At 30.9% G+C, this 13,706-nt stretch overlaps 1 protein-coding gene across 1 annotated transcript in view; it reads right to left on the bottom strand.

The window, feature by feature from the left end:
• Positions 1-3,214: 3,214 nt before the first annotated feature.
• The window catches only part of LOC129226340 (receptor-type guanylate cyclase Gyc76C-like), a 150,647-nt gene continuing 140,155 nt past the window's right edge, over positions 3,215-13,706 (bottom strand). The window contains 2 exon segments of the mRNA XM_054860942.1: positions 3,215-3,934; positions 9,742-9,833. Coding sequence (XP_054716917.1) covers positions 3,215-3,934; positions 9,742-9,833 — 812 coding nt within the window.

The raw sequence follows: 13,706 nt of genomic DNA, 5'->3' as shown, positions 1-13,706 counted from the left end.
ATTTACAATACATTTATTCTTTTAGAAATAATCAGTTTGTGAGCTATTTACTCTCCGATGTAAAAAATCGTTAAATTAATAACAAAATCAAGTTCTATTGTCACAATGATTTGCAGGTTAATTCTCTTAAGGAAGAATAATAAGGTAAGTAGCTGTACTTTCACTGATTCATTTATTGCTACAGCCCGAACTTTACCCATGTTTTCCAATTATATAGTAAAGTATTAAATGTCTTATAACAGGCAGCGCACATAGTTTCACATTTAAAAAAACATTGGTAAATTTTGATTTTGTTTAAATGCTATTAATACAATTCAGGCAGTGAGAAGCCAAGGGATGCAAGTGCCAAAATTAAAAATTAGCAGATAACCAGTAAGAATGGTAGGTGAATCTCTGCTCTGTCTTGGGGCAAGAGGTAGTACTAGTATTTGCACTTATTTTTGCACAACTCTTTTTGCACTTATGGTGCACAATTTAGTTTGCACTTACTGTGCACAATTCATTTTGCCCTTTTTGTACAAACATTTTCTAGCTGGGTTGCCTTGGTAAGGGCTGCTATACAGCATGATTTAGAAAAACTTTTCAATGAAAATATACCTAGGACCTTAACTTAAAACGCATTTTACTCAAAACTTGAAAGCGTCCTCTTACATCCCTTTGCTTCTCATCTCACTGCCTCAATTGGAAGCTTTAGATAACCATTGTAGAATATATGTAGCTACAGTTTAGACAACTCACAATGTGGCAATGCGTTTACTTGCAATCCTCGCATTTTCCTATTGATGATTGGCAACTAGCCTTTAACTGTAACATAACGTGTTTAAAAAAAAAACGCTTTATGACATGCAACGTATTTTTGATGGTGTTCTTAAAATTACACAATTAAAATACTTTTGTAATGCGTTTTAAATTTGGCAGCTGATGGGGATCAGCTCAGTAATACTTCAATTGACAGCAGTAGGAAAGTTATAATGATATGATACTTAAACCACTGTTTACGCTAGTTCTTTCGCTGAAACAATTACCATCCATTATCATAACAACAAACCTTAGTACATAGTTATTTATTTTAGTATATGCATTATTTTTTGACGCTTCCATAGGTTAACCGTAGTGAAAAGTCTTAATGTTATTTTATTCCCATATTCGTGTCATTTTATTTTTCGCTAATTGCCTTCCTAGATCACATGTCCTCATGAATAAGACAGCTTGATATCTTACAAAATTACCACAGAGATTGTATAACTTGTTCTATACAATAAAAAAAAATAATGCCACAGGAATGGTAAACATTCTTATTTCTTCAATTTTGTAAATAGCCTTACAGTTAATGTATAACTATTCAACTACATTCCATTTAACAACTCTTTTTTAGATGATATTATTGAGGTTGTCGTACATTTTTGTTATTATTATATTTGTATGATATAAAAGAAAAACGGGCTAGCGAAGGAACATGCATGAAGATGGCACTGTTATTGCACTTTCGATGAAAACTATAATTCTGGATCTGTCTGATTAGAATACACTCGTCCGTTTCGAAGAGATTTAGAACGCTCTAAATCATCTTTTTTTTTTAACTAAGCTACCTCCACGTTTCTTTACATAGTAAATAGAAAAAATATTCTGTTCAAACGCATAAAGTACGCGCAGAAAAATAACAGAAAGAAAAAAACACCGGTATTTTACAAGATTTAAATAACACAAAGTGAGCGATTCAAGAAATGCCTCCTCAGCACGTTAATCCAACTTAGATCAAATGTAACAATTCCTTCTTTTCCTACCGTGTTCTTGTGAAGAAATGAATTGTATATTTTATCAATTATCTTCTGTACGAAAATCTGTTATGCATCGCGGGTATTGTTGCTCTTCACACAAGTTATTTCTAAGATTTCTTCCAAATTTCATTGATGAATAATCAGCTAACCGCAACAAAATTACCAAATATTTTGTTTCAAATTATAACTCACAAAAATGTGACCGTTTACTTTAGTAATAAATACGAGTTAATATAAAATTCTATCAAATGTTTTTGAATGGTTGCTATTCTCATATTGTAGCACATGGTATGAATTATTTTGCTTGTTTTTCAAATCGCCAGTAATGTACCCTGCTTTTCAGCTATCAGAATCGTTGTAAATATAAATAAAGCTTATGTCGAAATTCATTAAAAATAGGAAGTTTAGATGTGTAACTTTTTATAATAGTACATTAAAAAAATGTACAACTGTGATGGCACTTTCATACCCAGATTTATGTATAGGTTATAATTTTCTGTGTTTATGACCACATGTTGATAAGTAATTGTAAATAAAGTAAATGTGTAATACATATGCAAAACATGAAGTTATTACAGTAAATGCATTATATCATATATTTAAATTAAAGGCGATTATTTTGTTCATAATTCGTTATTTATTAACGTTTTAGTTAAAGGTTGTTTCCACTAGCTAATATAACATCACACATATGCACATTAAAGACAGGATTATATAAAATACAATCATCTGCTTAAAGTCCTAGTTTTTTGAACTCAAATTGAACTGAAATTGAAGATATTGAGCGTTATTACAATTATACTTGCGGGATGAGCAGAATAAAACTTCACACATTTAAACATCACAGATTACGGAATATTTGAGCATTAGAGAGGAATGCTTGGTTGTTTAAAGATTAAAATAAGTTCCTATTATTCCCATAAAATAAATTAAATCTTGACTAAGAGTAACTGAACAAAAGTCTATAATTTGTTTTTTCGCAAAAACTTCAAAAAGCACCAATATACTTATATAGGTAATATTTCTTCACCAATTTGTTAATCAAAACTGACTGTCATTTTTAACTGAGAAAATAATTTACAATCGTTTTTCAGCTTCTGTAAGAATTGATTTTTTTTTTCAAGAAACAAAACACAAACACTCAGATGCAGTAAGTTCTTTCAGTACCACCAACAAATGCTTTATGACATGTTTGAAAAACTTGATTGATGTAAATAAGTACCTAAAAAAACTTGGCAATTAGAAAAGTCTTTAGAGTATCACAGAATCATTCATAATGTACGAACTTAGCTTCATACTGCAGTTACTTCCTTTTCGCTTTCGCTGACGCCATAACGAGTGTTCTATGCATCGTGGTAATTTTCACATATTCTGTGATACTTCGTGCGATGAGTTTTAAAGTATCACAGAATCAATCAAAATGTATACACGCAGATTCATACTGCACTTTCCTCCTTTTCCGTTTCTCTGACAGTATGAAGAGTGTTCTTCGCATGTGGCCTCGACTCCACATCAGGATGGTCAACGTTGTTGCAGAAAGTGTTCGTGAACCACTCTTTTAAAGACATCTTAGGCATGTCTAACTCATCAGCGGACCAAGATTTTTTCCACGATTGTTTCTTAAGATTCAAATTTCGGAAGTTCTCAACTTGTTTCTTTTCGATATTTATCAACGGTTTGGTCAAATCGTCGAAAATCGTTGTAACCGAGTTCATATCAACATCTTTCACGTTCGATCTACTACGTTCTATGTGTGGCGCAATGTCTTTTGTCTTGTCGTTATTTGATCCATCGTATGCAGCGTTCACCCCCCACTCGTTTCCGTCCCAGGGCTCTGCTTGGAAAGTGTCTCTGGTTTGAATTATAGTCTGTGAAGCACGTTTTGAAATACGTGGACTGTCTTGAGCCATTCGAAGGAACATTCCTCTTGAAGGAATGGAACCGTTTGGAAGACCTGTGGTATCGTCTACAGAACGATGTGGTTGTGTGATAGGATTCCGCCGTGGAAATTCTGTTTTGGGGCTTCTTCTCCTGTTCTCTGTCTCCCGGAGATTGAAGAGTGGTGGAGGAAGAATGATAGTTTTTAAAATGTGCCGTTTTTTCTCAGATATAATGTCATGACCTATTAACCAGTACGTCTTCATTTCACCTTTACCCTTAAATAGAAGAAAATCATTTTAGTTTTTCTGGTTATGCAACTGTTGTCTAAATACAAAGCAGAAATTCAAGAAGCTATTGATACATTGACATAAATGAAAAAAAAAAAAAAAAAAAAAAGCAGCTAAAACCGAAATTGCAGAATGTTTATGTTTGGAAGGTTTCTGATCATTTTTTTCTTTTAATTATTAAACACAAATTTTTCTAATTTATAATTTCAAGAAAACTATTATTGCTAAAACTAATAAAGGCAACAAAAATACAAACAAATCATTTTTTTACAAAAAAAAAATAAATAAAAAAAAATAGCATTAAACCTTAAGACTGCAACAAGAAGAATTGTAGTTTTATTTTATAGATATTTTCAACTACTTTAATTCAGGTAGTTCATCGGCTTTTACTTTGAAAAAAACGTAATGGGGTAAAAATTACCTTGCAGTTTAACGTTCTGGGCGAAAATATTACTACTACTACTACTTTTTTGTATGACTAGAATTGATTTAATGCCAGCATAAATTATGCATCTTCGTATACTGCGGATTTTAACTTGTTACATGTTCTTTTTCCCCCGTTAAAGTATTTTTTTCAAAAAATATATAATAATAATAATAATAACAATAATAATAAATAAATAAAATAATTATATCAAATATCTGTTGCAGGACTCATTTACCTCCATGATTTATAAAAAATATCATTTAGAAAGAAATTCTTAAGAATTTAATTACAAAAAGCTTATAAGCATTACTACTAATAAAAATAAAGGGCAAAAAAATTGCTTCCACTTAAAAAATAAATAAATAAACGGCTCAAACTTTTCGACTTTGTTGGCTTGTTAACCACAAATTATAATAATAGTTTTTGTGTTTTGTGTATGACTACTTCATTTGTGTTGTATCAAACAGTGGATAAACATTAGTTAAAAATAAACTTTATCGTTATTTGGTTTTATCGCAAACAGCGTTGAATTCTTGAAATTGCTGATTGATAAGTTTAGTAATCACTGACCATTCAACATTTCTTCCGCATACTTTTAGCGTGTTTTTTTTTTTTTTGTCATAATGTTTGATAACATTTGCTGCAATAAAATTCAAGTTAAGTAAAAATGAAGAATGAGTAAATAAAAATAACTTCCAGTTCCCCCTTAAACTAATGCTATTCAGTTTGCTCAAAGCTTGACAATAGCATTTACGTATTAGAATTAGTTATGTCTTGTTGAAATCAAATATGCTCACCTTGAAACATCTGCTGGATAACTTTTACGGGGGATGCAAATGGGGTCAGAGACCGAGCAATGTAGATTTAAGTAACTTATCGTCAGTGCTTTAATTTTTATGTTCAATTTGGTTGGTGAATAAGTTTTGTTTGGAAGGTTACTTTTAAGGGAACATAAGCTGGTTTTTATGGTTTTAGTATTAAAAATTGCTTCGTTTTAGTTTTAATTTTAAGTGTTATATTAAGTAAGGCAATGAGAAGCAAAGGTATGTATGTGAATCTTCTCAAGTTTTGAGTAAAGCGCGTTTAAAAATAAGGTCTTAGATAGTTTTTCATTAAAAAATGTTTCTAAATCATGCTGTATTATAGCACCTACCAGATTTATTAGTAGGGAAATGTGTGGTAAATGGAAATGATGAAATATTTACTCTGCTTTTAGCGCCATATATCTGGTAATATTTTAAGTAGCAATTGTAATCTATTCCAGTCAGAAGAAAAAATACCACCGAAGTTTAAAGTACATGATATGCAGGCAATTTTCAAAAATTAATACTCATATTGTAATATTTTGTTGCAAGCCAAAAATTTGTTTTGTTATTATCCAATGATAAAGTACTTCTTAGTAACATTTTAAACATTAAATGAGATATTCTAATAATCTGAAATATTTATTTAGTTAATATTAAACTTGTTTGTATTTAAATATTTTCTACAATCAGTCAAGTACATATGGGGAAAAGTGGATGAGGTCAAGTGAAAGAGTTTATTTTGTTTACTCGCTCTATCATTTATTAAAACACTTACGTATTCATTTATTAATTCATTCATTTAAATTTCTCCATTTAGATTTTCACTTTTTTTTTTGTTCATTCACTCACTTATTTTCTTCATTCACTCTTTTACTTTTTAATTTAGGTTTCTTCATACAGTAATTAATTTTTCTAATTTAGTTTTCAGTTTATTGTTTCAGTATCTTTTCATTTATTCATTAAACTTTTTATTTACTGATTCATTAGATCAAAAATTTTCGATTGAATAAAAAATATTTCATTAGAAAATTTTTTTAATTTTCACTTTTCCCCATGGAAAAAAAGTGGGAATTTTCCACTTTTTTTTGAAGGTGCAAATTCACTGGCAAAAATATAAAAAAAATCCGTTTCAATGCAAGTTTTATTATAAAATTAAATGCTTTATCTTCATGTACAGTAATTTTCAAAACAAATTTCCATTTTTTCACATTGAAAGAAACTCAGTCATGTTAAATATTTTACTTTGCTCCACATTACCCTACTATCTCTTGCACTAAAGCAGAGGAGAGGTTTACCAACCATTTGTACTGGTTATGTACAGATTTTTAATTTTGTTACACCCCTTTGCTTCTCACTGACTCAAATGTATAGTGGAATCCCATTTCATTGCAAAATATGTTTCATTAAATTCAAACATAAAAAAAGTTGCTTGCAATTAAAAAACGAGCTGATGTGTGCATCACATGACTTCCTTTTACACCAATTTAATGCTATTTCCCTATTATTGCAATTTTAATGGGATTCTCTCTCTAACTCTTTAAATATCACTAGCAATGGCCACATTGAAAGCAAATTTAAAAAAAAAAAAAAAAAATCGCCAAATTTTTCGCCATGTTGGCGACAAAACTTGGCAACCAAAAGACTGGCGATATATCGCCAAGTGACCGCCAAATTATAACACCACTTGAGTTTGCATCGAAATTAACAATGATTTCCCCCCAAAAAGGTGCAAAAGACCCCTTTAGAAACACCCGAATGCAACCAAAATAGGAGGTGCACAACTAGACCCCACTACGAGTCTATGTACCAAATTTCAACTTTCTAGGACATACCATTTTTGAGTTATGCGAGATACATACGCACATACGCACATACACACATACGCACATACATACAGACGTCACGAGAAAAGTCGTTGTAATTACCTCGGTGATGGTCAAAATGGATATTTCGCGTGTCTATACATTCTTAGGCACTTTTCCGCATGTGGTCGAATCGAAAAAAAAACTCAACATTCATTTGGGGGTGAGCAAAATGGAAATTAAGGGCGATTTTTGAGTGAAAATTTTTTCGCGAATACAATACTTCCTTTTTTGTAAAAGGAAGTAAAAAACGATATCGTCTAGCGGAAAAAAATGCCATAATAAGTTTTGTTCATGATGATTCAGATAAGCATTAAGGCAGAAGGCAAAAAATCCAAATGGACTTTAATTAATCACAAAATATTCTTAAATTTGCTATTAAATCATGAATATCATTTACTTTGTATCTACTTGAAGAGTTAATAGCAAAAGAAAAAAAAAAAAAGTCTCAGTTCATTAATAAAAATACTGGTCGCTATTAAAACAAAGATATCTTTATGAAAAAAGAAATCGTTCATGGTTGAATTAAAACAAGATAAGCATGAAAATTAACTTAACTTTAAATTCAAAACTTATTAAAGCGTGAGCTGTGCAATTTATATTTATATTTCTTCTTATTTTTTTTCACTTCTGTTGATTAATGCATTGCTTTATTTTCCTTGGTTAAATTATATATTTTAAAATAGCTAAAACAAGAATTTAAATCATGGTTGCATTTGCAACTGAAATTTAATTGCATTACTGAAGAAAATATATAAAGTGCAGTTTCGGCTGAAAACCTTTTACTTTTTTAAATCAATACAATAATTTAATAAGAAGAGAGATCCAAATAAGGTTTTGTAAATCAATAAGAGTAACCACCTATTTTCTGGGAAGCATTGCGAAAATTCGCTAGAACGTGATTTTTTACAAAAAGATTATCAACAAGAAGTTTATTATTAATACGCAAAAGTGTAGCAAAAGTTGTTGCTGACGAATCTTGTCGAAATTCCCTGCTCTAATTTTGCAGTAAATTTTGTATCATCATGGCTTATTGTAACTTACCTAGAGATGTAAAATAATATTGAAATTTTCAAGCGGTGGAAAATAAACTAGCTTTTTTCCATGGGGTTTCTGGAAAAATTTGAAAAAATAGAAAACTTGATTTTTCACCAATTAAAAGTGAAGTTCAGAAGTCATTTTTTATAACAAAACTTCAAAGGATCAAAATATTTTTAAATATATGCAGATTATTTCTTAGAAATATGCTTAAAGCATGTGCTATTACAAAAAGCTTTTCTTTTCTAACTACCAGTATAAATTTCTAAGTTCAAAGCACCAAAACTATTAAAAATAGTCCCATCACCATTCCACTGTTATGTTTCCATTGCGTGTATTTTTATAAATTGCTAAATCAGTTTCTGACAAATTTTTGTGTTGTCTTTCATTTTTTCGTTAAATAAAATTATGATATTTTAATGTGTAAACATTTAAATTTCATTTTAGTTAACTAATGTTAATGTTAAAATCCGTAATACGTATAGATCTACACTTTTAGTGAGAATTTAGGACATAATAGTTTGTTGCACATGGAAATTAAATTATCTTACAGCTTGTATTATCAAAATGAGTGTTTTCATACAGGATAATGACACAAAAAAATTGAAAGAAAAAAAATGAAATGTCAATATAATAAATTTTGGAATACATTATTTACTGCAGGAAATTTTTTAGTTTTTAAATTTTTCCTGAGCAGATAAAATTCCCCCCTCCCCACTTCCCCCCAAAAAAGTTTTATTTCCCCCGACCGCTCCCATTTTTTTTTAATAACCTAAAAGTTTACAAGCAAAAGTTGTTGTTTGTTCTAGATGACTTAATTGACAAATTGAAAAAAAAAATTGTCTTGTACTGTCTTTTTTCCTATGCTTTGATAACACCAGAAGAGCAAATTGCAATACAAAAGGCCATAATTAGTAATATAAGGACTTCGTTTTTTTTTTAAGCACCGAAGGATCGGATGGAGGATATGGTTTTTTTTTTGAGGCATATGCTGAACATATATGAACGAACAGTGCGCATGGTTTTTCAATTTATCAAATGTCGTTGAACGTATTTGTAAGATAGCCTTATTGACCTTATTGGGGTCAACCGTGTTCCCGTTATACCCGTATTTCTAAATATATCCCATTTGCAATTTTCTGTTCAACATCTGACAAACATAATACAAACATAAATTATCACATAGAATGATAGTTTTATTAATTTTTCTGAATTATTTCATCAATTTAAGAACATTTGAGTCAATTGAATCACAAACGATCAAGATAATATTCCCTGAACCTTAGGTTCTCCTTTAATTGGCGTACTTACCTTATACAAATCCGGAAACTATGAAAACAAATTTGTTTTATATTCTATGATAAATTTAAGAGGTAAAGATGTGCATATTTCACTTATAACTATGAAAATCAATTACAGGTTCGTGTATACTAACACCATTGGTTTTCTTTTGTCATTAAAAAAGGAACTAATTTTTAAGAAAATGCAAAAGACTAAACGTTTTTCAAAGAAAAAAAAAAAATTCCCCTCTCCTCTATTTTTTATAAGATATGATCCCGTATAGAATCGAAAAAACAATAATAATAAAAATAACAATAACAATAATAGAAAGAGAAAAAAACTTTGATAAATATATTTTAGTAGGTTAGTTCATCAACTAACCTTCATTTTAACCAATCCTCGTGGTTGTACTTCATAACCTCCAACTCGTTCCAGCACTTTCCAACATTGCTCGCTGATATGAATTTTCAAAGCTGTAACACGAAAAAAGAATTACATGCATACAATATATTTTCTTTACTCATAAAATACATAAAGCTCAAAGTCTCTTTGTCTGGATATCGGAGTTTCTGTCTGGATGTCTGTGACGCTCACAGCGCCTAAACCTTTCTGCCGATTTTTATTATATTCGACACAAAATTAATTTGTAGCATGGAAATGTGCACCTCCAAGCTATTTTTCGAAAATTCGATTTTTTTCTTTTTATATTTTAATTTTAAGAACATCTTACCGAAATAATTATCACTACGTGGACGAGTAAATTACCAAATCGTTATAACGTGGAAGCGAGCAAAAAGCCATAGCAAATTGGCGAGAAATTCATCATCCACTATTCGTAAATATACAGGCGAACCAAATGACCTTTTAATTTTCTACTACGGGCAAAGCCGTGCTGGAACCACAGGTTTTAAATAAACTGAAAAGTTATGGAAGTTCAAGAAAACGAAATATAGTTTTTTGAGACGAAAATGAGTAGAGAAGACTTTTAAAATGCAAAATTGCATGCGGTGCCCGAAAAGCAAATATTATCCACTTCATAACTGCATTTAAATATACTATCTATAAATAATGGTTACAACTGCGAGGTTAAATTTTTTAAAAAAAGAACGTAACTATATTTTGTGAAAATAACCCAAATGTGAAATTTTGAAGCATGAAGATGTGTGACCTATAGCGAATTAACTTAAAATATGACGGAGATGCCAAATGGAAAGTAATGCCCGATCAAGCCATCAAAAAGAAGAAAAAAAATGTAAAATTAAGGCCGAAAATGTTTGCTTAACAGAAACAATTAAGCCCACAACACACGATTACTTCTCTACGTAGTATAAAATGAAGTCTCCAAAAAGCGTCTGTGTGTTTGAACTCGCAAAACTCGAGAACTATCCGGTCGATTTCGCTGAAATTTTCACAATTTGTTTCTTTAAGTCCTGAGAAGGCTTGCAGACAAGTTCGAAAACAATTCGATGAATAGTTCTTTTATTATTCCAATTTAGGCCCAATTTTCACATAAATTCCCGAATATGGGGGTGAAAAATTACTCGCAATTAGTAATATTATATATCGTTGGAAAGGGAAGAATTTTCCGCGTTCTATGCAATTTGTCCCAACGCTCTAATTTAATTGCGGCGGGAGTTATTTACGTTTTTATTTTGAATTTGCTTTGGCTTAGCTGAAATTTAGGTACTACTTTCTTCATTAAATTTATCAATAAAAAGTGAAGGAATTGTCCTACAGTTTTCTTTTTGACACCAGTGAAAAGAGCTATCTTTTTTACTCCAGATCTAACTCGACCTATGGTCGGAAATTTAACCCTCTATCTCCATTAGTAAAAAAGTTACAAGCAAATTAAATGAAGTTCAAAAATCTGTTCTCTATTCAAGTTTTTAACCATTTTATTTTGCGTTTCCACGGTAACGCTTTTTGAATCCATTATTTCCATCTTTCTCATTTTCAATTCTGAAACTTATTTTAGTTCGTGTTTCTATGGTTACGCTTTTTAAATCCATCTTTCTCATTTTATTTTAATTTCTCAAAAGTATTTTAATATCTGTCGTCATTGCTTGGAGGGGAAATTTTGCATGATGATTTTTTTTCTTTTATTTATGCCTGATTGTTGAATATACGTCACTTGACACAATTTTTGTTTTCAAAATAGACCGAGCAAAGCCGGGCAACGCAGCTAGTTTGAAGATAAAACATTAAACATCATTATATATATATATATATATATATATATATATATATATATAATTTCAAAAATAAAAACCAAAGTACACAATGTAATTTCAAAACGAAAAGTATTCCACTTCGTTAAAGGTATTTTCATTATGCAAAAATACAAGTAATATGCATTGAGCTTAGAAATTATACGGTGTTGTATGAATAATTAAGAGGATGGGAAAGCATTTATGCCGAAGTTTTTTTGGGTAATCACAATACGTATTGTTCTCACTTGACGGTTTTGATGTTCCTGTGTGATTTTATTTCCTCCCGCCTCCCTCTACAGCACCACCGTCAACCGCCCCTCCCGATGCTGCTCTTCTAGCAAAAACCGTCTCCAGGTTGCGTCCATGTCCTACACGCACACGAACACACCTACACACACCCATCCACACACTCATGCCTGCACACAGTCACAAACACACACTCATACATACACGCACAGATACACACACATACCCACACACTCATGCATGCACACAGACACACACGCCTGCACACACACACTCGTGATTGCGAAATACGTAATTTGAATTCAAAATGCCAAAATTCAAATTATTATTTTTTAATCGAGATTTGTTTAGCTCAACAATTACACATTTTAAAACTACCTATTTCAAAGATGTCGTTTCATCCTTCAACAGGAAAGCAAATAATATAAATTCCACCCTTAAAGAACCGCAATTTTTCTCATTTACATAGTATCGATTGTTGTAGTTGAAACTTTGCAGATGCAAATTCTATGCCTGAGGAAGACACCCTACATTAAATGCTGTAGCTCTCAGATTATATTTTACGACACACAACGTCATTATTTTAGATTGTGTTTTACAAAAGTTCGCGTGCAGATCGTTGAGGCATGGCTCCATAACTCCCTTCGACGAATCCATCCAACATATCACCCTACATTTCATTTTAAGTTCCCACAGAACTAATCGTTCTTAGTTTTTGCCCTGCTCTTTTGTTACTAGTACAGTGAAACCCCGGTTTTACGTTTTCTGCCGAACCGGTGATAAAAAACGTAGCAAGGAGGAAAACTGAAAATCGAGGGTGGGTGTGAAATTATCACATATTGTTTAAATGTGTATTTTAACCAATGAGTTAAAGGACAAAATGTGTAATATTTCTTTGTTTTTGTTTTCATATACAATTTATTTTTAGTGAATTCCATACAAACATTTTTTGTAAATTTTTTCTTGGTTGACGTTTGCAAATATAAATTTTTTTTAACTTTTTTTTATACTTTGAATCCCAAGATAAGCCTTGGGAACATCATCCATTATTTTTCTTCGTATTTATCGCTATCATTAGAAGCGTGGATTAAATCTGATATTAAAGAAATCGCGACGTGATGAAATAATACATGCGTTATTAGCTTCTGGAAGATTTTCTAGAGGAATAGTTTTAGCAGCTGGGTCTTCCGTTGTTGGGAGCGAAGATGGAACTTACCCAGGACCCCGCTTACAGACAGAACATAAAAGATTTTCAGGGCGGTTTTTAAGAGCTATAAACTAAATTATCTTTAAAAAAATAATAAAAAAATAAAAAATAAATAAATTTAAAAAATAGTATGAGTATTGCAGATGAAAATTAATTTTAATTTGTTTATAGAAAAACTTACTAAACGTACTTTCTGAGAAAGGGTAACGAAAAATTAGAAATATTTTAAAATTATCAGTAAATTCTTTTTCAGGTACCAACAGAAAATGACGTCGGAAGAGGGTTAACGCATGAAACGGTTAAAGTAAATCGGGGTTTCACTGTATTTAACCACCGTTATTTTATTTCCTTTTCTAATTTTTTTTTAAATTAAAATTATTGACTTTCCGGGATAATTTCCACTCAGGTAAAATCTTAAAAGAAACGAGAACGCATAACTATCTTTTACGCCAATTTAAAGTTATTTCCCCATTATTGGCAATTTTAATCTGATTTAATAGTTCTAAATATCACTAACATTGGCCAAATTGAAAACAGATTTAAAAAAAATCGCCAAATTTGTTGCCTAGTTGGCGACAAAACTTGGTGACCAAAAGACTGGCGATATATCGCCAAGTGTCCGCCAAATTTAACATCAATTGAATTTGCATCGAAATGAACAGTGATCCCCCTCCCTAAAAAAG

This window comes from Uloborus diversus, chromosome 7, assembly GCF_026930045.1.
Source record: "Uloborus diversus isolate 005 chromosome 7, Udiv.v.3.1, whole genome shotgun sequence".
Lineage (NCBI taxonomy): Eukaryota > Metazoa > Arthropoda > Arachnida > Araneae > Uloboridae > Uloborus > Uloborus diversus.
This window is presented reverse-complemented; position numbering and strand designations above follow the sequence as displayed.